The sequence below is a fragment of the Pezoporus flaviventris genome, unplaced genomic scaffold (genome assembly GCF_033815535.1).
Source record: "Pezoporus flaviventris isolate CSIRO_AGI_PZ_B2104156 unplaced genomic scaffold, CSIRO_AGI_Pfla_v1 ptg000078l, whole genome shotgun sequence".
In the NCBI taxonomy this organism is placed as follows: domain Eukaryota; kingdom Metazoa; phylum Chordata; class Aves; order Psittaciformes; family Psittacidae; genus Pezoporus; species Pezoporus flaviventris.
The window spans coordinates 19,651,511-19,678,222 of NW_026892626.1; the positions used below are offsets into that span (position 1 = coordinate 19,651,511).

At 39.4% G+C, this 26,712-nt stretch overlaps 1 protein-coding gene across 8 annotated transcripts in view; it reads left to right on the forward strand.

The window, feature by feature from the left end:
- UNKL (unk like zinc finger) overlaps positions 1–26,712 on the forward strand; it is a 54,404-nt gene that overhangs the window by 10,212 nt on the left and 17,480 nt on the right. For 4 of the 8 annotated variants that reach the window (XM_061473608.1, XM_061473609.1, XM_061473613.1 and 1 more), the window contains 7 exons: positions 609–742; positions 2,347–2,482; positions 3,219–3,336; positions 8,886–8,970; positions 15,553–15,707; positions 22,928–23,116; positions 25,306–25,368. In XM_061473608.1, coding sequence (XP_061329592.1) covers positions 609–742; positions 2,347–2,482; positions 3,219–3,336; positions 8,886–8,970; positions 15,553–15,707; positions 22,928–23,116; positions 25,306–25,368 — 880 coding nt within the window. Of the gene's footprint in view, positions 1–608; positions 743–2,346; positions 2,483–3,216; positions 3,337–8,562; positions 8,579–8,885; positions 8,971–15,552; positions 15,708–22,927; positions 23,117–25,305; positions 25,369–26,712 lie in introns of those variants that run through there. The other 4 variants (XM_061473610.1, XM_061473615.1, XM_061473614.1 and 1 more) reach the window with 4 other exon arrangements.

The following is a 26,712-nucleotide window of genomic DNA, read 5'->3' on the forward strand; positions in this document are numbered from 1 at the left end:
AAGTCTGCCAAATATAATTATGCTATAGTTTTTTTTTTATATATTTTAAATCTTATATACTGGTTTGCTATTGTTGAATCTCTGTACAGCTTAATTTTACCAAAATGGTGTAATAGAGTTGTCTTCAGGCATAACTTTTCTAAGGCAGAGCGTCTTATGGTATTTAATTATTTCTCATAGAGTTCTTCTGTATTTCTCATCACCTTTATTGTCCTTTCTATATCTTTTTTCATTCTACCATGTCCTTTGTGGCAGTGAAATATCAAAAAATAATAGCATATTTGAAATGTCAGCACCCCAGCATGCAGAGGTACAGGTGGGCATTGCTGGTACAAACATTGTCTGTGTATATAATGCCACACCATTCCTTCATGTGTTCTTTTTGAGTTGTATGACATAGTAATTCCTTACACTTGTTTACCAGCTTCAGTACAAGTCATGGTATGAAATACAGTCATTTTTTAATTTTTTTAAACTTAGGCTTGTTAAGAGCTGGATCAAGTGTTAGAATTCTGGTAGATTTGGGCAGGTTTATACCTGAAGCAAATAGGGTTACTTTAGCTATACATGTACAGTTCAGCAGTGTTATTTTCTTTTCTCCATTCCAGAGAACTTCAGGCATGGGAAACCTTACAGAATGGGCAGCTAGGATGTGGTGAAGGCATTCCAGACCTGCAGCCAGGAATTTTAACAAGCCAGGCAATGATTGAGAAGATCCTTAGTGAAGACCCAAGATGGCACGGTAACATTACGGTCTCCTTTCTCTCTTTCTTTATTGGTGGTTGATCCAGTTTGTCGATCCTGGATGTTTATCTGGGAGAAGTTCAAAAGCCTATTTTAACAGAGTAAAAATTGGTTTATACAAGTAATGCAGGTATTTGTGAACAAGTTGTACACTCTGTCACATTTATATTCATACTGCATTTTGAAAATGTTTAAAATACTTGGTCTAATAGGGTCTTTGAAAATATATAATAGGTCAGTTAATTCAGTGCAAGTGCTGCTAGTCTGTCATTGTATTGTTCTTAAGAACAATGTTTAAGAACATTGAATTGTTAAAATCAGTAGGAGTTCTGGTTTGTGCTAAGTAGTATTAATGATTGGAATCTTGTTTTTTTGAGTCATTAATATACTAATTTATGGACCATATTCTTTGCTGAACTTGACTAGCAGAAATAAAATAGAATATTAAACATGAAATAAGAACAAAGTTTGTTCTCATGTTCATGGTTTAGACTTGCTTATTTTGCAGCCAGAGATCCCAGACTGGTTTGGGCTGGAAAGGACCTTAAAGCTCATCCAGTTCCAACACCCCTGCCACAGGCAGGGACTCCTTTCCCTAGGGCAGATTGCTCCAAGCCCTGTCCAACCTGGCCTTGAACACTGCCAGGGATGGGGCAGCCACAGCTTCTCTGGGCACTCTGTGCCGATGCTTCACCACCCTCACACATAGTAATCTTTGCTATGTGAATGTGTATCATTAATGAAATTTTGAGAACATTTCTTCAGGTAGTTTTTTGCAAATCCTACAGGAATCTTGTAGTATTGTGCAGTTCATTTTTGAGAACATCAGGCTAAAATGCTGAATTAAAGATACATCACATTGACTACTTCTGTTTTACCTACATCCATTTTCCCATCTTAGGAAGAAGTTAGATTGAATTGACATGATTTACTCCTCACAAACCCATGCTTGCCGTTAGCTAAATTGTACTTTCTAATTTATTTATTTGCTCCTTTGTTTCTGTGAATTTTTCTGTCTCAACAAAGAACCTTGTTTGTCATTTCTTAGTTCCTCCTTCCTGGAACCAAAGGTGTAGAAACAGAGGCAAAGCCTCTTTTCCAAAGAGGCTTAAAATTTGTCCAGGAAGATTTTACTGGTCAGCCTTAACATGTGTTGACATGAAAGCAGTTTTGGTGAAATAAGGACTGTCAACACTAAACTTAAGAGAAACCTAGATATAAAATTGCATGAGCTTTTAGTCTTTGTCTTATTAAAATGAATAATTTATTTCCAGCTGTTTGTTTTCAAAATGTTGAATGTATATAATTAGAATTCCTGGGTAGTTTCTCTACCAGTAGATTGCAGTTCTTTATTTGTGTACTTTCTTGTGATATTGCTATTGAATATAAAAGCAGTGATGATTGCTTTGCATGTAAAGGTGTTAGACTTTTATTCAAAACTGCAGAAGTCAGTCTGAGTTTATATGAATGGAGTGGTCTATAATTTTACACCAAAAAATCATAATTTTTTTACCAAAAGCAGTATGATACCCATGCTAAATAAAGACACTCTGAATGTGAAATTTAGTTGTTTATTTCTTTTAATTGTTGACCTTTTTACAGACACAAATTTTGTATTAGCTGGCTACAAGACAGAGCAGTGTACCAAGCCACCCAGACTCTGCCGCCAGGGATATGCATGTCCACACTATCACAGTAGTCGAGATAGAAGACGAAATCCCAGAAAATTCAAGTACAGGTACATAAATACTTACTAAGAATAGATTTGTTGGTCAGTCAGACAGCTTTTCTTTAATGGACTGATCAGTTGGGTTCTTCTATAATGCAATTGGATGTTCCTAGTGGAATTCAGCTATGTCTTTCCCAGTAGCCATGCTAAATTTTTTTTTTGGGGGGGAAAAAACTGTCTGTTGAGAATGATCAGGCAGTTCTAAAGACAAAACCTATGAATCTGTAATGGAAATACCCTTCTTACTTGGGAAGAATGAAAGCAATTTCTGTAAAAGCTTGGAATCACTAATTCAAACCTTTGTAACAAAAAGATCGATTAAAATTTCTGTCTTGTTTTCTGATTTCGTTCTATAAATTTCTATTTCTGAGCAATATTTTTAAGAGTAAAATTTAATGCATTCTCTCTTTTTACCATTACATCACTCATCATTATATCGTTTTTCATCGTTTTCTTACGCTCCGGTTTCTTCATTGGTTTTGCTGTTTTTTTTTCTGTGGAGCAATACAAGGTTTAGAATTGATGGGCTTTGCTTGACAGTCTCAGGGCTGTGAGTAAATGTCGTTAGAAGATAGAATCCTAGTAGCTCAACTTTCTATCAGAATTTACAGAAAGTCAGAATGTCTCAGAATTTGTAACTTTGTAGGTCCCAGATTCTAAGATGCTGAGATTTTAGTGGGAAATTCCTTTGAGATTTCTGCTAAGAATTAGATGCAGACATACTCTGGACATCACTTTTTTCTAGGTCCACTCCTTGCCCCAAAGTAAAACATGCAGATGAATGGGGTGAACCTTCAAGGTGTGAAAGTGGGGATAGCTGTCAGTATTGTCATTCTCGTCCAGAGCAGCAGTTTCATCCTGAGGTAAGAACTACATCTCTGCTTATTTTTAGTGATTTCAAATTTATTATGGATTAGATTATCAATTAAGATATTATTTGTGAAAAAACATGTGGCATGCATTCAAGACTTAAGTTGTCGAGGTATTTGCTTAAGCAAAACAAAATTTTCTAAGAAGTAATAATTTGTCCTGCTGTGGTTTTCACTGATGATAGGCATTTTTGTTTTATTGCTTATGAAAAACTAATTATTATTCTCTGGATTTGGGTTTATATGTGTTCTCTTTTTTACCTAATCTCTTGGATTGGTAGGGAAGTCAAAGTACTAATAACTTGGGTCAAATTTCTATTCTAAGTATAGTTAAAAAAGCTTTATTGCAAATGATTAAGAGAAACCCGAATAGATCAGGAGGATGTGGAAAGACCAGGATACTCTCATAGTGGGTAAAGTAAGACACTCCAGAAAAACAATTTAAATCATTTTAGATGCTTCTGTAGGCAAAGTCTGTGTAAGTTTGTTTTATGCTTGAGTGTAGTAGTGGAATGCTTGGGAAGAGAGCAGTGGTATGCAGTCTGCTGAGGTTTAATTCTTATGCAACACTATGAAAATGTTAAATGTGCCAGTTAATGGAAACAAATGTGATACTGAAAAATACATGTTGTGCTAGAAGCTGTCTGTACAACACTGGATGTCTGTTTTCATTTTGGGACCTTTGAATGGACATGAAGGATTCACAGCAGGGTATGATTTCTTTCACTAGAAGGTTTAATACTTAGTAAGCTATAAGCAAAGACCATTCAATTACTAATTTCTCTTCGAATTATGAAGACTATTGAAGGCATTTCAGTATCATACTGTAAAAGGAATTCTTAGACTACTGACTCCAGGATTGTTGCAAGCTTCATATCATACATTTCCCATCGTAAGTTGACCAGCTACATGGCACTAAAAAGGTGTCGGCTATCTCTACTCTTGAGATGCTGCTCCAGAATTTCACTGTCCTGATTACTGGGGATTTTACAGTCCAGATTTATTTCAGATCATCAATTTCTTCTGCATCATACTCCAGCTTCTTTTTCTGTACTGAAGGTGTCTTTCTGCTTAGTATTGCATTTTATTTATGACAAAGCTGCAAATTAAAGTGCTAAAAAAGTCACAAGGCTGAGCCTTGAGTTCTGCTGTTAATTTTGTCAGCTGCTTTCCTCTTTCATACCATCCATCATCATCTCTCCATTAGTCAGTCTAACAGTAGATACATAACACTGTTAAGAACCATGTTCTTCATTATCTTAATTAATCTTACCACATCCTTTATTGAAGTCCTTATTAGAATGACCACATTTCAATTTTAGAGGACCTTTGATTTCTCAAAAGTTATATGGTGAATCTACAATTATGTGCCTTTGCCAAATGTATTTATGTTTTTATCCCATTTTTTCTGTCTTTAATCTGAATGGCAACAGACAGAATAATTAGTGAACATGCAGTGACCTAAATCAGCTATTTTTTCTCTTCTCAAATATGCGTGAGCTACTTAAATGCTCATATAAACATATGTGGCCCAACTTGCAAATGTATATAGCATGGGGAATAAACAAGGGGAGTTAGAGATGTGCCTGCGCCTGCAAGGCAACGATCTTACTGGCATTTTGGAGACGTGGGATGGCTCCAATGGCAGAGTGTTGGAATGGAAGGCTACAGGCTCTTCAGGAAGAACAGGAAGGGGAGACAAGGAGGAGTTGCTGCCCTCTATGTCAGTGACCAGCTGGAGTGCACAGAGCTCCACCTGGGATGGATGAGGAGCCAACCAAGAGCTTAGGGGTCAGGATTAAAGGGAGGGCAGGAACAGGTAATACTATAGTGGGGATCTGCTACAGTCTCCCGGACCAGGAAGACTTAATGGGTGAAGCCTGCTATAGACAGATAGGAGCAGCATGAGCTCTGGTCCTATGGGGGACTTCAGCCACCCTGATATCTTTTGGGAACAATACAGCAGGGCGCAAGCAATCCAGGAGGTTCCTGGAATGCGTTGGTGGTAAACTCTCCTCCAAGTGATATAGGAACCAATAGGAGAGGGCTGTGCTGGACATTGCTCTCACCAACAACGATGGGTTGGTGGGGAATGTGAAGCTCAAGGGCAGCCTTGACAGCAGTGACCATGAAATGGTTGGTTTCAGGATCCTTAGGGCAGCAAGGAGGGAACACAGCAAGCTCACTACCCTGGACTTCACAAGAGTAGACTTTAGCCTTTTCAGGGATCTACATGGTAGGGTACCATGGAGGGAAGAGGGGCCAAAAAAAGCTGGTTAATATTTCAAGCATCACCTCCTCCAAGCTTGTAAGTGATGCATCCCAACAAAGGGGAAGTCAGTCAAGGATAACAGGAGGATGAAGAACAGCAACATGGATGAAGAAGAAGCTCCTGGACAAACATAGACACAAAAGGAAAGCCTACAAAGGGTAGAAGTAGGATAGGTGGGCAGTTTGGTGGGGATAGTGTTATGACCTCATCTAATTTTAGGTCTAGTGTTTAATTTCACAGAAACTAGCAATGTTGCCTGCATGGAAAGAGGAATTTTCTTTCAGCAACTTACCCTGTGATCCTTTCCCTCCTTTGCTCAAGCTCTGGCTGATCCAGTTCTGTGGTTAGAGTGGAAATTCCATACAGCTTTTGCATCTCTGACTTGAGGATTCACAGCACTCACTTGATCCAGTTTATAGTGAAATTCAGTATTTTCAGTGATGTTAATCAGTTACTTTCATTCCTCGGTCTACTTATTTGATATCCATAAATTTAGTGCATCCTTAACTTTTTAACGTCCTTCAAGTTGAATCAATACTCACTACATTCAACATTATCTTCTGTCATTGGATGTTTTCATGTACTTGATCTTTACCGAATTAAAATAAAGAATATTGTCATTGCCTCTTAGCTCAGTGACTGTTTATTGAAGAAATCTCCTGGTTATCACACTCAGGAATAGCTTGCTTCTACTATTAATAGATAGCAGCCATGTTTTCATCTACAGCTGGAAAGTGAGTCTCCTGTAATGATTTAGCTCTTCGAGTTTGCTGTCTGTCTTGTGATATCGATACACAAAGATGATGTGGCCATCTCCGAGATCTGTCTTTTCAGGTGCAAGCTCTGCCCCAGTAGTATTTTGATACTGTTTATATTATCACTTGTATCTGTAGCATTTACCAGAGGCACTGTGTCTCATCTGTGTAGCTCACAGAATTAGGTGAGGCTGTTTTTTTGGCTAGGAACTCAAACTAAGAGTTAACTTCCAAGTACGTGTTTTGTTGAAAGCATTTGGAAGTCATCCCTTCTTTTTGTTTCTTTTGTTGGGTTTTTTTCTTCTTCATCATTAGCATTGTGCGTACAGCATTGGGGTTTATATTTAAACGGTAAACAGAGAACAGGAAAGAAAGATGGGCCCAGCTTCATTTCCTAGTTTGAGTGTGGTATCCACAAATGACTTCTATGGTTTTTTCAATGTCTGTGATAGTTCCCAGCGAAATTGGTGGAAGGATCAGTCCTGCTGTTTTGTCTAAGTGTGTCATTCGGGTGAATGCTTGTCTGCGGGATGTTTTGTCACTTTTTCAGTGTTCAAGGAAAAATAAATTATTTGTAGAATTATAAGCATCAGTAATATTTTTGTGATTTAGCATTTTACTATAGTTTCTTGGATGACCTTTGGATTATGCATCAAATAGTGTGAGTATAGCAACAAAGTTTTCAGCCTTTGATTCAAAATCACTTATGAGAGGGAAATTTATCTAAGATGCTTAAAATAGCTCCAAAATAAAGAGCTTACAGAACTAGTTTTTAACTTTTTTAATATATAGTTTCATTTTTCATGTTTGCTCTAAGGTAGAAGTCCAAGGTACAATTTTTACACAGCGCATGCAGAAGCATCAAAGAACTTCCATTCTGACCTAAGAATTATTACTTACGGAGCTGTGAATCACTCAGCTGATACTGAAAGTCAAAGTACCAAGGTTTAGGGAACAAAAAGATCCCTCTGCTATTTGCAACAGACTTGCAAATCACCAGAATTAATTTTCTAAAGAATCTATGTGATTTTAAATAGGTTCTTAATATTGTTCCAATATGACAGCTTGTCAGCCCCTCCTCACACTCTTGTGAGATCCAAATGTCATCAAGGTCAAAGAACCATAGAATGGTTTTTGTTACAAGGGACCTTAAAGCTCATCCAGTTCCGACCCCTCTGCCAGGGGCAGGGACACCTTGCAGTAGAGCAGCTTACTCCAAGCCCCATCCAACCTGGCCTTGAACACTGTGCCAGGGGTGGAGCAGCCACAGCTTCTCTGGGCACCCTATGCCAGTGCCTCACCACTCGTAGTGAAGAATTTCTTTATATTTGATGTAAATCTACCCTCTTTCAGGTTAAAGCGATTATCCTTTGTCCTGTCAAAACATGTGGTTGTAAAAAATCCCTCTCCAGGTTTCTTGTAGCCCCTTTAGGCACTGGAGCCGCTCTAAGGTCTCCCCTGAAGGAGCCTTCTCTTCTCCAGGCTGACCCAGCCCAGCTCTCTCAGCCTGGCTCCAGAGCAGAGCTGCTCCAGCCCTCAGAGCATGTGACTGTCCAGCCAATTCCTTGCCCACCGAGTCGTCCATCCATCAGATCCATACCTCCCAGTTTAGAGACAAGGATGTTGTGTGGGACAGTGTCAGATGCATTGCACAAGTCCAGGTAGATGATGTAAGTCGTTCTCCCATTATCCACTAATGCCATAGCCCCATCATCAAAAGCCACCAAATTTGTCAGGCATGATTTGCCCTTAGTGAGGCTATATTGGCTGCCTCCAGTCACCTCCTTAGTTTCTATGTGCCTTAGCACTGTTTCCAGGAGGGTCTGCTCCATGATCTTGCTGGGCACCGAGGTGAGACTGACTGGCCTGTAGTTCCCCGGCCCTTCCTTTTTTTTTTCTTTTTATAAAAATAGAAAAGCCTGGTAGGGCAATAAACTGAATCTAGATCTTACTGGCATCTTAATCATTACTGTCATGAAGAGTCAGCATTATTTCAGTTTCTGCACACCCAGTCATATTAGGGAAAGATATTTGAGCGTTAAGATGATTTGGATATTGGAGGTGTCCTAATGAAGAAGCTGTGTTGCAAAAAACGTACTGTTGTATTTGGTTTTTTTCAGTTCTGTAAGCTGCTCTACTACATGCATCATTTCTCCTGCAAGATTTCTTGGAAGTGGTGTAAATTACTTTGAAAATTTTATTCTCAAAGGTCAACTTCTTTCTATACAGCATGGAAAACCAAAGCAGTTTAAACACTGTTTTTCTAAAATATTATTTTTACTACTTGTTATTATACAGAAGAGGGTTAAGATGCTCTTGTCTCAGGTTTGCTTTTCTTAAAATTCTGTTCTCTTTGATTTTTTAAAAATTATGAGAACTGAATTTTCTAAGGAAACTGTGATACATGTTGTTAGTAAATATTCAAAATTTTTCATTTAAAGGTTTTATAATTTTCTAGCAATTTTGTCATTATGTAACCTATACGTTTAGGTTAATCGCCGTTCTGTTTTGTTTAGATATATAAGTCTACAAAGTGCAATGACATGCGCCAAACAGGTTACTGCCCACGTGGTCCATTTTGTGCATTTGCACATGTTGACAGTAAGTAAGAGAACTGTTATTTTGTATCAGTGTTCATAAAAGTGAACCATAATTTTGAAACATCAATGACAGAAGCAACTTAACATCATTAATTGTAATCTCTACATGGATTTAATGTCACTTGCTTTTAGAAATTTAGTCCATATTTTCTAATACCATACATTGCTGTGGGAGCTGGCTGCATTTGCATCAAATTTGTATAGCAGAAAAATTTGTATAGCTTTTCTTTACAAATGCGTCTTGTCCATGCAACTTTTTGAGCTTGATTTGGCAATTTTCTACACACATACTTGACTTTTTAAAATATATTAGCTGTCCTGTTGAAACCTACAGTAAACTTCTCAGGTAAGAGTATTTGCAGTAGGGCCTTAGCTAAACTGGAAAAGAACACAGAAAATTTTCCGCTGTACTCTCCTCCATAGCCCACTTTCATCTTCACTGCACTCAAACTTATATATAGAAAAAGGGAAGAGGAACCATTTTTCTTCAAGAAAGCAGTCAGTTCTTTGGTATGATCTGCCCATGTTAATTCTGGGTATGCATCATCAGATTCTTTCTAATAGTAGTATCAACTTAGGCTACCCCTCCATTCTTCCTGTATTCCAAAATGTGAAATGTGCAGTTGGGTGCAGCAGCTATTCATGCCTTCTTCTCAGCTGTGATGCAAGGTAGAATTTGAAGCATTTCTGTGTAACTGGTTTTTATAAGTGATAATATTTTTTTTTTTAAATTCTGAAGCTTTTGCTTGATTATGTAATCCATAAAAAAATAGTCTGCTCCTATCTTACTTTTTGCTTTCTGCTTCTAGACCTGGAAAGAGGGATTTGAAAGCTCCAAATGTCTGCAATAGTATTTATCTAAGGATTCTCTAATGATAAATAGTGTCAGTCTCCTCTCTCTGTCTAACCTGTCTAAGCAAATGTGATGTTCTCTACAACCTCTTACTATGTCACATGCTTACCTAAAAGACTTTCAATGAACAGAATCATTCTTGCTGCACACAGCTCTTGTTTCTGAGAGTGTGTGGTATGGTGACCTTGTCTTTTAATTTCTGTGGTATGATCCATTTTACTTTTGTTAGGTTTTGTTCCTCGAAGAAGAAGAAGGATAAGTAACCGCCTGTATTTATTTCAAGAAGCCCATTATTCTAAGACCTAACAAGCTTTCAAACCATTATGGCAATCAAGTCTTTATAAACTGCTTCTTCACATCAAAAGTACCTTGCTGCCTTTATTTTCATGCTGTTGAGGCTGTCTCCTAGGTCAAGTCCTTCACTGTTTGCCAGTTTTGGCAAGTATGTCTTTGACTCAGGAAGTCTGAAAATGCACATTTTCTTACAGAGGTGATTTATGGCACTAAGTCTACTTTTCTCTTTATCTGATACAAGTTTTACTTTTCTGAAACGGCTGAAAGAGTATGATTTAAACAAATATACTGCATATGTGCAGCATGGTATAATTGTGTCACGATGAAAATCTCCTGTGGGAGTGTTTTCTTGTTTCCTTTCTTAGAGCATAGTGAATGCTGTCCTCCCCTCTTGCCTGTCCAGCATGAAGACTGTTTAGAATAAACTCAGCAGAGCTCATGGAGACTGGAGTTCTTTTGAGATCCCCATCATGATCTACTTCTGTGTGTCTTGATCATTAGTATCTTTTAACAGTCCAGTTGATGCTTGAATCATTCTCAAATGAAGCTCTTATTGACAATAAACAAGATTTACATCTCTAAGGAAAAGTTAGGCCTTGCTCAGGCCAAATGATAGAGGGCTGAAGGAAAGTGCAAACTTAACAATTTGCTGATCTTATTCTCCCTAAGGGGTATCTTTCTAATCTGTTGATAATGTTTTACCCCTGCCCATTCTTTCTTCCACTCTGTAGGATGAATTCACAGTATCACAGTATGCTAGAGATTGGAAGGGACCTCAAAAGATCATCTAGTCCAATCCCCCTGCCGGAGCAGTAACACCTAGATAGTGTTACACAGGAATGTGTCCAGGCGGGTTTTGAATGTCTCCAGGGAAGGAGACTCCACAGCCTCCCTGGGCAGCCTGTTCCAGTGTTCTGTCACCCTCACTGAGAAGAAGTTTCTTCTCAAGTTTAAGTGGAACCTCTTGTGTTCCAGTTTGTACCCATTACCCCTTGTCCTATCATTGTTTGCCACTGAGTAGAGCCTGGCTCCATCCTCGTGACACTCCCCCTTTATATATTTATATACACTAATAAGGTCACCCCTCAGTCTCCTCTTCTCCAAACTATAGAGACCCAGCTCCCTCAGTCTTTCCTCATAATGGAGATGCTCCACTCCCTTAATCATCTTAGTTGCCCTGCGCTGGACTCACTCCAGCAGGTCCCTGTCCTTCTTGAACTGAGGGGCCCAGAACTGGACACAATATTCCAGATGGGGTCTCACCAGGGCAGAGTAGAGGGGAAGGAGGACCTCTCTTGACCTACTAACCACCGCCCTTCTGATACACCCCAGGATGCCATTGGCCTTCTTGGCCACAAGGGCACAGTGTTGGCTCATGGTCATCCTGTCGTCCACTAGGACCCCCAGGTCCCTCTCCCCTACGCTGCTCTCTAACAGGTCGTTTCCCAGCCTATACTGGAACCTGGGGTTGTTCCTGCCCAGATGCAGGACTCTACGCTTTCCCTTGTTATATTTCATCAAGTTATTCCCTGCCCAACTCTCCAGCCTGTCCAGGTCTCGCTGGATGGCAGCACAGCCTTCTGGCGTGTCAGCCACTCCTCCCAGCTTAGTGTCATCAGCAAACTTGCTGATAGTACACTCAATTCCCTCATCTAAATCGTTGATGAATATATTAAATAATACTGGTCCCAGTACTGACCCTTGAGGCACTCCACTAGATACAGGCCTCCAACTGGACTCCGCCCCATAGACTACAACTCTCTGGCTTCTCTCCTTCAGCCAGTTCACAGTCCACCTCACTACCTGATCATCCAGAGCACACTTCCTCAATTTAGCTGTGAGGATGCTGTGGGAGACTGTGTCAAATGCTTTGCTGAAGTCAAGGTAGACCACATCCACCGCTCTGCCATCATCCATCCACCGTGTTATTTCCTCATAAAAGACTATGAGATTGGTCAAGCATGACTTCCCCTTGGTGAAGCCATGTTGACTGCCCCTCATAACCCTCTTATGCTTGATATGCCTTAAGGTGGCACCAAGGATAAGGTGTTCCATCACTTTCCCAGGGATGGAGGTGAGGCTGACTGGTCTATAGTTACCCGGGTAAATTCTTGTACTCTTTAAAAATCTTCAGAACTTTGAGAGAATTCCTGAGACTTTAAACATGTTAGCAGTGCTAATTGAGAAGCAGCAGCTTAATTTTCTGCATGTAGTTGTGTTGGAATTTAATGTCCATCAGAAGAGACTTGAGACATGCTCAGCCAAGCATGCTCTGGAACTCTGGCTTTCATCATCTTGAATGAAGACTATATAAGCAGGGAATCTCAACAAAGGAACTTGAAATCTTGCAGCAGTACCCTCTCCCTGTCTCTGGTAGTCTGAATAGTTCATCAGAAGTTAGATGTTTGTTTAGTATCAGCAAGAGTGCCATTCTGCTATTGGCAGCAACTTCAGGCTTAGTTTAGCAGCTCTGATATTCTGTCTGCTCTGTTAGTAGAATAAAATGATTTCTGTATTAGGGAAGGGGAGAAAATGGTTTCAGAGTTGTAGATCTTATTATCAGTATGAAATGGTTCGTGGTTCATGGATCTCTTTGAATCACAAATTACATGTGTTCTCCACCTAACTTCATTGAAGCCCTGCCTATGTGGAATGGATAGAGGAATATTTCCCACCATTCATACATGTATCCCAGCAATTTTTATTGTTCTGTGTGAAATAATTTGCGGGAGCACACATATTCTATAATTGCATTCCTAGTGTTCTCTCAGTTATTTCCTCAGAACCAGCTGACCATTTCCACCCCCACCCCCCTTCTTCCTCGAAGACTGCTTTTCCCTTCAGGCCCTGGCTGCAGGCAGCATTATCCTGTAAATGTCACCTCTTGATTTTCCCCCCCCTCTGGCTGAAATCCTAGGTCCAACTGTAGTCCCAAAGACACCTTGTGATGACAGGAGGGAGGGCACCTAATCCTGAAAAGTAGAGAGGTGGTGGGATCTGACATATCTCCCTTTGCAAAACAGAGGGTAACCAGGGTATATGGGGACACTTCAATAACAGATTCTCTTAAAGCAATGAACAGCAATTTGGCAGTCATTTGTGCACTGCCTGCCTGACTACAACTGGCATCTTAAAGAACAGATTATTTTTTTTTGAAACAGAAACATGGGCAGACCGAAACTCTGCTGGCAAGAGTTTGGAAACTCTTTGATCTCCTCTGTAACAGCTTCTGTTACTGAATGCATTTGCCTTCAGGTTGTTCATCCAAGACTGTTCTCTCCTATTGGTACCAAGACTGCAATAATGAAAACACTTCTGACTGTGGTAACTCTTGTATGCATAATACCCAAGCCTTGTTAGTGCAAACTCTAAGGAGCCTGTATAGCTGAAAAAGTTGTATCTCATAAAGCATACAACCCTATTCCTATATAGGCTACTGATACATTATCCCTGAAGCACTGCTGTATTAGCATTAGATAGTTGAAACTCTTTTTGAGAACTGTGCTAACTTCCATGAGCTTCAGGGATCACCATGAGATAGGCCACCACACAAGACACTTGCTTTTCTGTCAGTTGCAACCTCCTACAAGAGCTGTAGGTCTTTGAGAAAATATGGCTAGACTGGGGGAAGCTTATGCTGTAGAATTTGTTACTTTTGTGCAGCTGGCCACAAACCATGATGTACATTCCTGGAAGAAATTACAATGATATAGAAGCGTACATTCTGAATTTAATGTGTCTGTCTGACTTAACTATCAATAAGCAGAATAGCAAGAATTAATAATGTTATTCTCCCTAGATACCTTGGAAAGAGAAAGGAGAGACCATTTCTCTTTGAAATGTTTGGAAAGCAGTCTTATGCTACCCTTTTGGCGTGGTATGACTACTTGCACTCATTTACAGAATGTTGGACCCATGTGTGGTTGTGTCAGGGAAAAAATGCTAATGGAAGATGTAGGAGAGATCATGAATCAGATAGGGCTTTTCCTGTGACTGTGAGGGTTGACTGGACATAAGGTGGCTGCTCTGGCAAAGCAGCTCTACAGTAAGGTGGTACATAGTGGAAGTCAGGTAAACTAAAAAAATCCAGCACATCTGTTCTTGTCTTCCCAATTGTTATTTGCACTCCCGTTCTGCAGGAGGAACAGCACGACTCTAGTGACATCATCTTTGTAAACCCTCTGGTTGTTTTTTTCCTTTTTTGAGGGGGATGTGGGTGGACTTGTGTGCAGAGTGGTACTCAGTGGAGCTTTTTCCTTTTTCTTTTGTGAGCCACTTCCACATTTTTGTAATTTATACAATAGAGGAAATATTTGGTAAAACATTGAACTGTGTAGTCAGAAGGTTGCAGAGTTGTGATGAATAAAATACCAGGTAGAAAAAATCTGCATCATAGAAACAATCTTCCACTAAAGAGAGGCATCTATGTATCTCATACTCATGCTGTTTCTTACTGTGACTTGTACTTTCATGCACTCTGTCAGACCTACTTACTGTTTCTACTAGAGACAAATATTAAAATTTGATTTTTAACTGTAGTTTATCATTACCCATTAGATACGCAGACGTGGCTAGAGATGAAAAAAATCTTGCTATACCTATAGAATTTATTAAGAGATTTTTGCTTTCAGTTCTGACTTCGTTACTTTGATGTCTTGTGTGCATGGATTATGAGGTGAGAAATGTTAGTAACAACAATTGCTTACTAAACTAAACTTTTTTGTTAACTCATCATTTGCCTATAAAACTAGAAGTCTAAATCTCCTTAGTATATTGCAGATTTAGAGAATCAAATATCCAAGATGTGTAATGGTTTAACAAAGTAGCCTTTGGGGAGTTGCAGAGTAACTGTTCAGTCACCTTGAGCTGAATTTTCTGGTATGAAAATTAACAAATCATTGATCACCATTTACATGTAAGTTACTAATGAACTTTCTCAAATATTTTTATTCCTTTTTAAGTTAAATTGTACAAGTCCCATGTTCTCTCCCAATTGTTTTGTGATTAAGTCAGTTGATTCTAGTCTGGAAAAAGAAAACGAAGATCCCTGCAGTTATGATGTTACCTTTCTGGTTAGGAGTTCTAACAAATGTTGTCCTTAAACCCTGGTGTGACAGATTCTGGAAAACAAAACAAAATCTAGAATACTTTAAATATATCGATTTCAATCAATGTCCCACCAGTTTTTGATGGAACAAGAAAATAAGAGTATCACATTTGTTAGTAGCCACAAATACGTAATGGTGTATTATATATTTGTTATATATTCTTACCTTGCCTTTTATGCTTATATTAAAAAAAAAGAGAGAAGGATTTCTTGTGTGTGATTTATGTTTCCATGTGACAGGTGCTTTGTTGGTAGTAGGTATGTAATTGTTTAATTCACACAGCTAAGTATCAAATCTGTGTGTAATTTGTTGGGGATTCCTTCAACAGAGGACACCATGAATGTAGTCATACTGCAAACTGGTTGTCAATCAAAGCCAGGCGCTCACCTGTTTTCAGCAGACAGCGTAGGAATTGCAAATGAATGGAGCAGCAGTCATAACTCCACAAACAGCATTACAAATAGCAGTGGGCAGTCTGGAAATGTAAGTGTAAATAATTCTGGAAAAGTTACTGATAATCACTGTGCCAATATACAATGTTTATTTTACTTCCTAAACATCTGTTTTTTCTTTCTTTGTACTTCAGCAAAAGAGAAGAAAAACACAGCTATAGTAAATATCAGGCAATAATATTTAACTGGTAGTGTAAGCCTAACTGGAATGTATGCCCGGCACCAGATTTTACTATGTATTATTTGTGTTTTCTCTTGTTGTTTTTTGTCTTTAGATGCAATATTTTGAATGTGAGGAACATCATTGTTAATCAAATATACAACTACAGGGCAGCTTAATTTGCATATGTCTTTTTTTTCTGAAGGAAAGGTTTTATTCATGGGAGATCTTGACTGATCCCAGCCCTCTTCTGTGCCCTAATTTGTTAACATTAGAAATGAATTGATAACCTGCGTTAACATGCTTTATGCTTAAAGCATCTTTCAGTGGTGCAGTACATGTAGTGTGTTTGGTAGTAGAGAGTTTAATTACAAGGGTGATAAATGTATATTTATAGTAGCAAATTTTATCAGCTACGGGTGAGGGAGAGAAAGGAGAAAGATACATTGCAGAGATTTCATTGTTTTCCTTCTAGTATTTGTTGGAATAGATTGTTTTGTTAGGTTTTCTGATTGTTCCAAAATAATATATATATATAATATATATATAAAAAATATATAGTGACATCTCTCTTGTTCTCTCCTGACCTGTGTTTTTCTTACCTTTCTTACCTTGGTGCAGAGTCATAAGTACATACACATTTATTCCCAGAATTTTCACTTCTAGCTTTCCAGCACTGTCAGTCAATGCTGTTTGGTTAGAAACCAGATAAAAGGACGTATTTAAAAGAACATTTAAAAGGAATTGCCAGTAAATAGTCCAGAAACTCCTGGCTTTCTTTATGTAGCTTCATATTGCTGTCCTGTAGATTGAGAATAAAGATACTAATATGCCTACCTTTTATCTTAGGTTCTCAGTGCAGAAGTCTGCTTCTTTATATGAAAGGTTCTGAGACAGGGTCTACCTTCTTATTCAGGAAGCTAATTTTGTTGTTGCTAAGGTTCTGGACCTTTCAGGAGAGACCCATAAAAGCATTTCTTCTCACAGAAGCTTCTCAGCCTTTCATGAATGATTTAGGTACAGCTGAAAATATTACCTGCTCCTTCCAGACGTAGGGAATCTTCTTCGATATACGTATATTTTTCCGTTAGTCATTAGGAGTCTGACGAACATTGTCTACATTTTCCATTCCATTCTCAGTGAGTCTCTGCCTGTGCTCCTGTTCAAGTGTGAAAATGGAAAAGTTGACCCTACCTCCTTCTTGCACTTTCTACTTAAAGTTTTATTGCAAGTGGCCACCTTTTTTTCTGATGTCTGGCAAAATGTTCTGTTGTTCTTTCAGCTGACTACTTAAATTGACTGCATACCTGCAGCATTGGTTGATGCACTTCTTTTTTTTATTTTTTTATTTTTATTTAATATTCAGTCATTAGCAGGTTGGTCTTCTGTTTTTCCATGTTTAATGCTTGCATTTTGTTGCTTGCTTGCTCTTACCTTTTCCATCTGCCGTAAACTGCTTAATTTTATTATTTAAGTAGTCAGTCTGTTTTCCTCCCTCCTCCATTTTCCATATCCCAGCAACTCAGGTACATTCATAGTTCGTGTTTTTCTCTCTGTTCCAGTAAGCTGTTTGCTTTTCTGTCCCCTCCTTCATCCTCATTTTCATCACTGTCAGACACTGGCCCTGAGTAAAGTCAATTTTAGAGGTTTTTATCGTGATGAAATTGGACTTTCCATGCGTCTCTTCCTTTGTGTCTTCAAAACAAACTCTATTTATCTTCCAAAACTTCTTTCACATATCCTGTTATAGTATGTTGGGGGAGTATCCTACTGTTTCATTTGCTTCTTGAGGAAAAGGATTGTGTAGTATTTGAGACACTTAAACTCAGTTCTTTGCACAATCATAATATTCCTCTTTGAGCAAGTGGCTTAGGTCCCCATTTGTAGATTGTGATAGTATCTGTTCGCCCGTCTATAAATGTTATTGGAAGAATGAGTCCATTAAGATTCCATATGATTCAGGTTGATAGTGAAGGGAGGCTGTGTAACTGTTTTAAATATATACCTTGTTATCTTACCTATACTGTATTCTTATGTCTTCATCTTAAATTGCCTTGTCAATTGGACTGTCATTTGGACTGTCAATTGGACTGAGACAGTGAGGGATGTAGGAAGGACATAAGTCACTTGAGACCAAAATTAGTTTCACAGCTTAATTAAAAACACGTTTCCACTTCCTGTCATCTTCTCCTCCACCCCTCTCAAATGCAAGCAACATAACAGTACATTTAAAGCTACAAGATATAATGCAAATCAAGGAACTCAAGAAGCTTCTATTTTCATAGGAAATGCAGCTAATTTTATAGGTATATGTTTTCTCATTTTCTTTGTAGAAGCTCAGCTGTAAGCAAAGGCATAGAGCAGACAAGAACAAAGGGAAAGAATATATCACTTGTTCTACATGCTCTTTTACTAAGCAATTTAGCTGCAGGGATGAATAGTGATAAATTATTTCTTTATACATTATGAGGGTGTAACCCTTGTTAAGGTAAGCTTATAAAGTAAGGAATGTCACCAAGTACTTGTCTTCCATTAGAGTAGACTCTGAATCCTTAGGGATTGAACTGTGTCCCTCCTGTGCTTATGTCTTTGACTGCACAACAGAGCAGATTTCCATTTTTAGGAGGGATGCATTCCTGAAGAGTACTAAAATCTCTCAGGCCCCTATCCCACACTCGGAAAATAAAAAGATACAAGTCTTCACTTACACTTGTAGATCAGTTTACAAAGATGCTACTGAAGGCTTCCTCTAGAGTTGAGGCAACTCTGGATTCTAGCTTCTGTTTGTGCTTAATAAATAAAAAAAAGCCCCCCCCCCCCCCCCCCAAAATCCTAAATTAAGACTAACAATTGTCAATAGATTTTTGTAGCGTCAGTAGTGCTGAGAACATTGCTGTTCATGGCAACACGGATACCAAAATGTAAATTCTTCAGCACTGATTAAAAATTAATCATTGACAGTTTCCCTTCTTCCCATTGCACTCATTTTCATAGAATCCCAGATTGGTTTGGATTACAAGGGGCCTTAAAGATCGTCCAGTTCCAGCTTCCTGCCATGGGCAGGGACACCTCCAAGGCCCGTTCAGCCTGGCCTTGAACATTGCCAGGGATGGGGCAGCCACAGCTTCTCTGGGCAGCCTGTGCCACTGCCTCATCACTCATAGTGAAGAATTTCTCCTTTATATTTAATGTAAATTTACCCTCTTTCAGGTTAAAGCAGTTACCCTTTGTCCTATCAAAACATGTGGTTGTAAAAAGCCCCTCTCCAGGTTTCTTGTAGCCTCTTTAGGCATTGGGAACTGCTCTAAGGTCTCCCCTGAAGGAGTCTTCTCTTCTCCAGGCTGAACTAGCCCAGCTCTCTCAGCCTGGCTCCAGAGCAGAGCTGCTCCAGCCCTCCGATCATCCTCATGGCCTCTTCTGGACTCGCTCCAACAGCTTTGTGTCCTTCTAAAGTTGGGGCCCCAGAGCTGGACACAGTACTCCAGGTGGGGTCTCCCCTGAGTACAACAGAGGGGGAGAATCTCTTCCCTCGACCTGTTGCTCATGCTCTGGGGATGCAGCCCAGCACACAAAGAGGGGTTCTGGGCTACAAGCGCACCATGCCAGGTCATGTTGAGCTTTCTGTTAACCATCATCCCCAAGTCCTTCTCAGGACTGCTCTATCCAGTCTCTGCCCAGCCTGTATTTGTGCCTGGGATTGCCCCAGCCCAGGTGCAGGACCTTGCACATGGCCTTGCTGACCTTCATGAGGTTCACACGGGCTCACCTTTCCAGCCTGCATCCCATCCCTTCCCTCCAGCTTGCCAACTGCACCACACAGCTTGGTCTCATCAGCAGACTTGCTGAGAGTACACTCAATACCACCGTCCATGTCGCCCACAAAGATGTTAAAGAGTGCTGGTCTCAATATTGACCCCTGAGGGACACCACTTGTCACTGGTCTCTACTTGGACATTGAGCCATTGACCGCAAGTCTTTGCATGCGGCCATCCAGCCAATTCCTTGCGCACCGAGTCGTCCATCCATCAAATCCATGCCTTCCCAGTTTAGAGACAAGGGTGTTGTCTGGGACAGTGTCAGATGCATTGCGCAAGTCCAGGTAGATGATGTAAGTCGTTCTCCCATTATCCACTAATGCCATAGCCCCATCATCAAAAGCCACCAAATTTGTCAGGCATGATTTGCCCTTAGTGAGGCTATATTGGCTGCCTCCAGTCACCTCCTTAGTTTCTATGTGCCTTAGCACTGTTTCCAGGAGGGTCTGCTCCATGATCTTGCTGGGCACCGAGGTGAGACTGACTGGCCTGTAGTTCCCTGGGCCTTCCTTTTTCCTCTTTTTGAAAATGTGGGTTATGTTTTCCCTTTTGCAGTCAGAAAGAACTTTACCAGACTGCCACGACTTCTCAGACATCATGCATAATGGGAGCTTGGCAGCTTCATCTGAACCCGTGGATGCATCTTGTCAGGTCGCATGGACTTGTGCACCTTCAGTTTTCTTAGATGTTCTTGAACCTGATCTTCAACTACAGCAGGCAGTTCTTCACTCTCCCACAGACTGTTTTGGATTATGTCTCTGCCTTTACCTTCTTCTTGGGTGGTGTGGCTGGAGCTCTTGCCAGTGAAGAGTGATGCAAAAAAAATTCAGCCTTCTCCAAAGCCCAGGTGATCATGTCTCCTGTTTCCTTCCCATTTCCTTCCAGAGAGGGCCCACATTTTGGTCCTGTATAATGGTCTATGTGCCTGATACCATCTGATCTTGACCAGTAACTCTGTACCTTGAGACCAATGCTTCTGGGTGAGCAAGGGCATTGTTCCCCACTTACGGCTCTGTTGTCCGCAGGTTGCCCTCCAGGAAAAGTAATCCATACTGGCTATCTTCCTTCCTCCCTCTCCCCCTGATTTTTATTAGGTCGCATTGTAGGGATGCAACCATGATGAATATCTTCCTGTGTCAGGAAAATAATCTGTTTCATGCCTAGCTGAAATAATGGACATCTGAGAAACATTCTGTGCAGATTAGGGACCTCATCATTAAACTGAGTCAGTAGTTTGTCAAAATTAGTATCTTACTTCAGGTGTTAGTCTGCCTTTGCTGCCTAGTCATTTTTACTTACATATTTATCTGCTGCATTAAGCAGCCGTATGCCACCAGAACTATGGTTTTAAGTGTACTTACAAGATGTAACTATGTTATTCATAAAAAGTTTTCAAAATCTTTTGATATGGAACTGAATACCTTAGCATGTATTTATTGAGGAAAGCAACAACAACAAATTTATTTCACTTGATGGTTGTTTTTTTTTTTCTTTGTTTTGGTTTTGGTTGGTGTTTTGTTTTTTTCCGTGTCCTTTTATTTTCTTTTTCTCTCTAGGATAAAGTAAGGATTTCAGTATTTTAGAACTGAAAAATGTGCAAACTTAGCATTGCCATACGTTGGGCAATCCTCAGTTTTGGATTCAGAGTAAATGGTAACAGAAAGAGAAACATTGCATGTCGTAACAAGCTTGTGGTCAAAGCATTAATTCTTCAGCCTTTGACTTCAGAAGTTAAGTACACCTTGGCTAGCAATTTAATGATTTTGGCTGTGGTGCCCATTCTATTTCTGTCACCTCTCAAGGTATATGTACATTTCAGACTCGTATAGAGAAACTGTCTTTGGACTTCAGAAGCAATCTAATTACAGAACTCCACATGCATAAGGTTCGTGACTGGAGATTTTCTGTAGTGACAGTAGTGAATGCATAGGTAATAATCTTCACCAAGTATAGGGCTTATAGTTATTGGAGGTGTTTTGTTTTTCTTTCCAGAGTTAAGACCTCATCTAGGTTCATGTGGGTCCCCTTCCTGATTTACAGGAATTTGAATGTGAAATTCCTGCTGCGCAGAAAGGACATTTTGAGGTTATATGATTCTGGGGAGAGAGATGTTTCCTGTTAAAATCCTGATTTGCTTTAACTTACTTTCACATTCTCTGGAGCATAGAATAAAATTAAGGGTTAGGGTTAACCCTAAGGTTCAACAGTAAACTTTATACTTATTATGTAGTCTCTCTGGTTCCGTGTGTATTTTGTATTTAAACAAACCAAAACCACTTTGGCAGAAGTTCATTCTGTTACTGTATCGACTAGTTCAGTTCCTTGAGAGCTGGCAGTTTCTGTTCAGAAACAAGCATAGAAGGTATTGAAATGTGTATCATTACTGAGGGTTCTCACCATTGGACTGTTAGGCATAAATGTGGGATGCAACTGTTTCCATACTGCCTTTGTGAGTCTACTTATGAATCTAGTTTAAGAAAATGGAAGAGTTTACTGTAAAGATGTTTACTAAAAGATAACAAGCAATGCCCCCAGTTCCAGTCAAACATATTATCATAGAATGCTGGCACCTGAGTTCATAAATTCCAGGTTGATCAGAATTGTACTTTTGGCAAAAAAAATATCCAGAGCTACTTAAAGATTGTACCTTTAGCTTACGTTTTCTACTTTAGAAGTTTGAAACTCTATGGGAAATATACATCAGAACTAAAAATTATAAAATCAGTAATGTCTAAAATCTCGCAAAACAGGCTTTTGAGATTAAAAAAAAAAACAAAACATTGAGATGCTGTTTGCCAAGATTCTACGTGTTTTATTCTTTTTGAGCTGCTTGGCTTGATCCATACGAGTTCTTTTACAAGAGTGAAATGTTGTATAATGCTTGCATTAAACTGTAAATTAAGAAATATATGAATGAGTGGAAATCAGGGTTGTCAGAAAGCAAGTATTCCTTTATTGTAAATTAATATCCATTAAGTAATCTCTGTCTATGATTGATTTTGTGCTTAGAACCAAACAAGGCTATATTCTGGTGTGTACAAATGCACCTCCATTTGAAGTCTGTGCACTTCCAAAAGCTCCATGTTACTTTTGTCATCTGCTACTTTTTAAGCTAATACCAAAAATACATACAAATAAACAAAGTTAGTGTTGTATTGACATAAGACTGAAATGACTTTATAAATTCAACAGATTGTGTTACAGAGGAAGACTATAGCTGTAAATAAAAGAAAAATATCCTAGAGTATATTAGACACTGTTTTCTGTCTTCTACAGATTTCCTGTTCTTCAAGTCCAGCTGTAACATCAAGTTCTGGTAGCAGTAGTTCTTTATCTCCCCTTGGACCTCTCTGTAGACAGAGATCATTAGCAAATGGCATTTTGTGTTCTGAGTCTAGCACATCAGGTGTTTCTTCACCGACATCTAGCTATCCAAAAGCACCAGGCTTTGAAAGAGAAGATCAGGTACGTGAATAATACATACACATCAGTGTACAAATGTCTTAAATTAGATTTTGCGGGAAAGGTTGTCTGCCTTGTGTATCAGCGCTGATTTTTGATCATTTAGAACGCAGAGTTTGAATAATCATCTTTAGTGAGCTAAACTGCATCAAATTACAGTTGTCACAGGCCAAGAACACTCATACAGTCACTCCAGCTCAGAAGACATGCAATAAATTGTAACTTTGCAGAAATCTTACAGCTGTCACTTTAAGCTTGTATTGCCCAGAACAAAAGAAGGTAACAGTGGTGGTGGGGAAATTGTAGCTAGGCTTGGTAAGATTCAGTTTTAATTATTGTTGAAAATGGATGGTGAAAAGATACATTAATTTCTGGCTGTTGGTATTATTTATGAGTTCCAATCTTTGATTTAATTGCAATCTGTTTCTTCTCCCACCTGCAGCTGCCTCTCTCCTTGGACAAGTTAATTTTCCAGACAGACATAGGTGGTAAAATATAACAAGCCTCTTGAAGAGAGAGAGAGATCTGTAGCATTAGCAATGAGAGGAGAATGGTTGAAATTGCAGTTGATGAGCAGTTACAATCCTTTAGTTGGGGACTGGGGAGAAAATGGGCAATGTTAGAGACAGCTGGGAGAAGGGAAGACTGGTATTTTTCAGGGAAATGAAACAGCTCTGTTGGCCTGTGAGGAAAAAGCTGAAAGCATGGGATTTACCTGTTAAATCTAATTTTTTCTCACTCTGTTATAATACTGTTTACATTTCTGAATTGTCAGAAGGGACCTGTTCAAAAAAGGACCTCAAAAAACACATTTAAAAAGCTACAGCCAAGCTGTTCAGCCTTCTTGCAAACCTGTGATTTGTCAGAATTGATTTTTATAATGTGAGATGCACAGAGAAGTGCAGAAGCAAAAGATGGAGAATATTAAAGGAAGGAAAGTGTTGGTTTTTTTTCTTTTCAAATGGTAAGTTGTAGGTAATGGCAAGATCATTACTCTAAAGTTGTGCAGCTAGCTTTGCTTTCTTACATGTACATGTTCAGACAGGCTATAAGTTAGAGAGCTGGTCATTGTGACAGGAAAATTTCAGTTTCCCTATATGTAGGGATCAAATGGTCATTGATCAGATTTTGCGGAAGCAAGGCAGTTGCAGTGTCAACTGACTGCTTTCTGAACGTGAGACAGCGATAATTGCGAAAGAATGTAACCGTTGGTGGAGATCTATTTTGCTGGTTTTAGTGAGTAATATACTGCTCCAAAGAATGTGTCTCAGCAACAGAAATGTCATGTACTTGCCTTTTAGTGTCCACATTGAAGTTGCCTAGTGATGGACTTTGCAACTGAAAAAATAGTTTCTAAAATGGTGGGCATATAAAGAGGGAGGAGAGCTGTTACTGCTTGGGAGCTTTCACTACAAGACCGCTTCTCCAAAAGGAAAGAAAGAATTGACACAACAAGGCTGCTTAAAGGCAGCAAAAAGAATTGTCTTTTCCGAGGGAGAAGAGAGCACCTTACAGAGTTTACAGCAGTTTTAGGAAGTCACTGAAAATTACTGGTCTGAAAATAAAGAGATCCTTGGATCCTGCTCTGCAGGAACACAGTGGGCAAAGAGAAATTGCTTAGAATTGTTTTATTTAAGTGTGTCTCATGTTTTTCATGAGTTACCTTTCATTCATAGAATGGTGTTCAAAGAAAATTTGCACTTTGATTTTTTTATTTTATTTTATTTGTATTTATTACTAATCACTTCATGGGAAAATCTAGGGAGTTCCACTCAAACTTGGTAATCTCGGACTTCTATCCCTCCAGCCTCTTGGAGAAGTATTCCTCAGTTGGTGAGCATATGGGACATGTTACTTCTGTCACAGCAGTAACATGTCGCATATGCTAACATGGCTGCTCAGCATGCTAACATAATGCTAACATGGCTGCTCAATTTTTGGACCAGAAATAACTTGCATGGGCTCAATTATGCATCTAAGTGGAGCAACCGCAACTGCTGTTCCTTTTCCATGTAGATTTACTCTATGATCATTAAAATTTAGTTATCCATATGGGAGTGCAGTGAGGGAAATTAAGTCAGCCTGTTGAAGATGTCATTACAGAGATGTCCCTGACCCTTCATAAACTAGTAATATATTTTACAGCAATGACTCATTAAGTTCATATATTACAGAGATTATTGTTCTTCCAGGCAAAGCATCGAAGCTTCCCAGCTGAGAATCGGCAGAAATCAAATGAACAAAACAACAAGCAGGTATTGCCAAAAGCTAAATGCTGTAAATATTTTTCCTTTCTAATAATTTATTAAAGCACTATGAAAGTTATGTGGCACTTTACAGCATAGTCTAAGTAAAATTTGTGCCCAGTGTCAGCACAAGAGTCACTGGGCACAAACTGAAACATAGGAGGTTCTGTCTAAGCGTATAAAAATAGTTTTTACTGTTCATGAAACACCATTGGAACAGGCTGCCCAGATAGCTTGTGAGGTCTCCCTCCTTGGAGTTAATGCAGTTAATGCTGTCTGAACATGGTCTTGGACAGCAAGCTGTAGATTCTGTGGAAATGTACAGTGGTTGGGTACTGCAGGGAGTAAGAGGGGTGAGAAGATTATGAGGCAATTTGGGGATGCTTTTGATTCTAGCAATTCTGTGGCATAGTTTTTCACAGTGAAATTCTTGATTAATGTGATTTGAGGATGGATTGATAAAGTTTAAGGAAGGCCAAAAGGAGGATGATGATACAGTTGTTCAAGTGTCAGATCACAGAATAATAGAATCACAGAATAGTTTGGGTTGGAAGAAACCTTCAAAGCTCATCTAGTCCAACCCCCCTGCAGTGAGCCGGGGCATCTTTCTTTAGATCAGGTTGCCCAGAACCACATCCAGCCTGGCCTGACATATCTCCAGGAATGGTACATCCACTGCCTCTCTGGGCAAACTGTGCTAGTATTTTACCACCCTCACTGTAAAGAATGTTTTCCTTACATCCAGTCTGAATTTTGCCTCTTTTAGTTTAAAACCATCACCCCTTGTCCTGTCACAACAGGCCCTGCTAAGAAGTCTTTCCGCATCTTTCTTGCAGGCCCCTTGTAGCAACTGAAAGTCCCCAAGAAGGTGTCCCTGGAGTTTTCCTCCAGGATAAACAACCCCAACTCTCTCAGCCATTCCTCACAGAAGAGGTGTTCCATCCCTCTGGTCATTTTTGTGCTCAAAAACAGTTAGTGACAGGGAAGAGAGCATAGTTTTGACCTGTGATGAGTCTAACACTAAGTGTTAGAGGTGATTCTATATGTGCAAAGGAGCTTAAAACTCTGCCATCTTTGCACTGCTAGAACAAGAACCCTGCTGCTTTGCTAATGACAGTGATCAGGATAAATGAGAACAGAAGTTCTACCGTTTGCCATTCATGCAGTCATACAGGAGTGTATAAACTGAAGTGGAGGATTAAAATGTGTGTTACATTTAAAAAGCAGGAGGAGTGGTGCTGAATAAATAAGGAGAAAAAGCACAAGATAAAGGTGGATCCTGTGACTTCTGTATGGAGCAGTGAAAGCACGTGAACCAGTTTAAAAGTATACATTGGGTCTTTTCCTTTACAC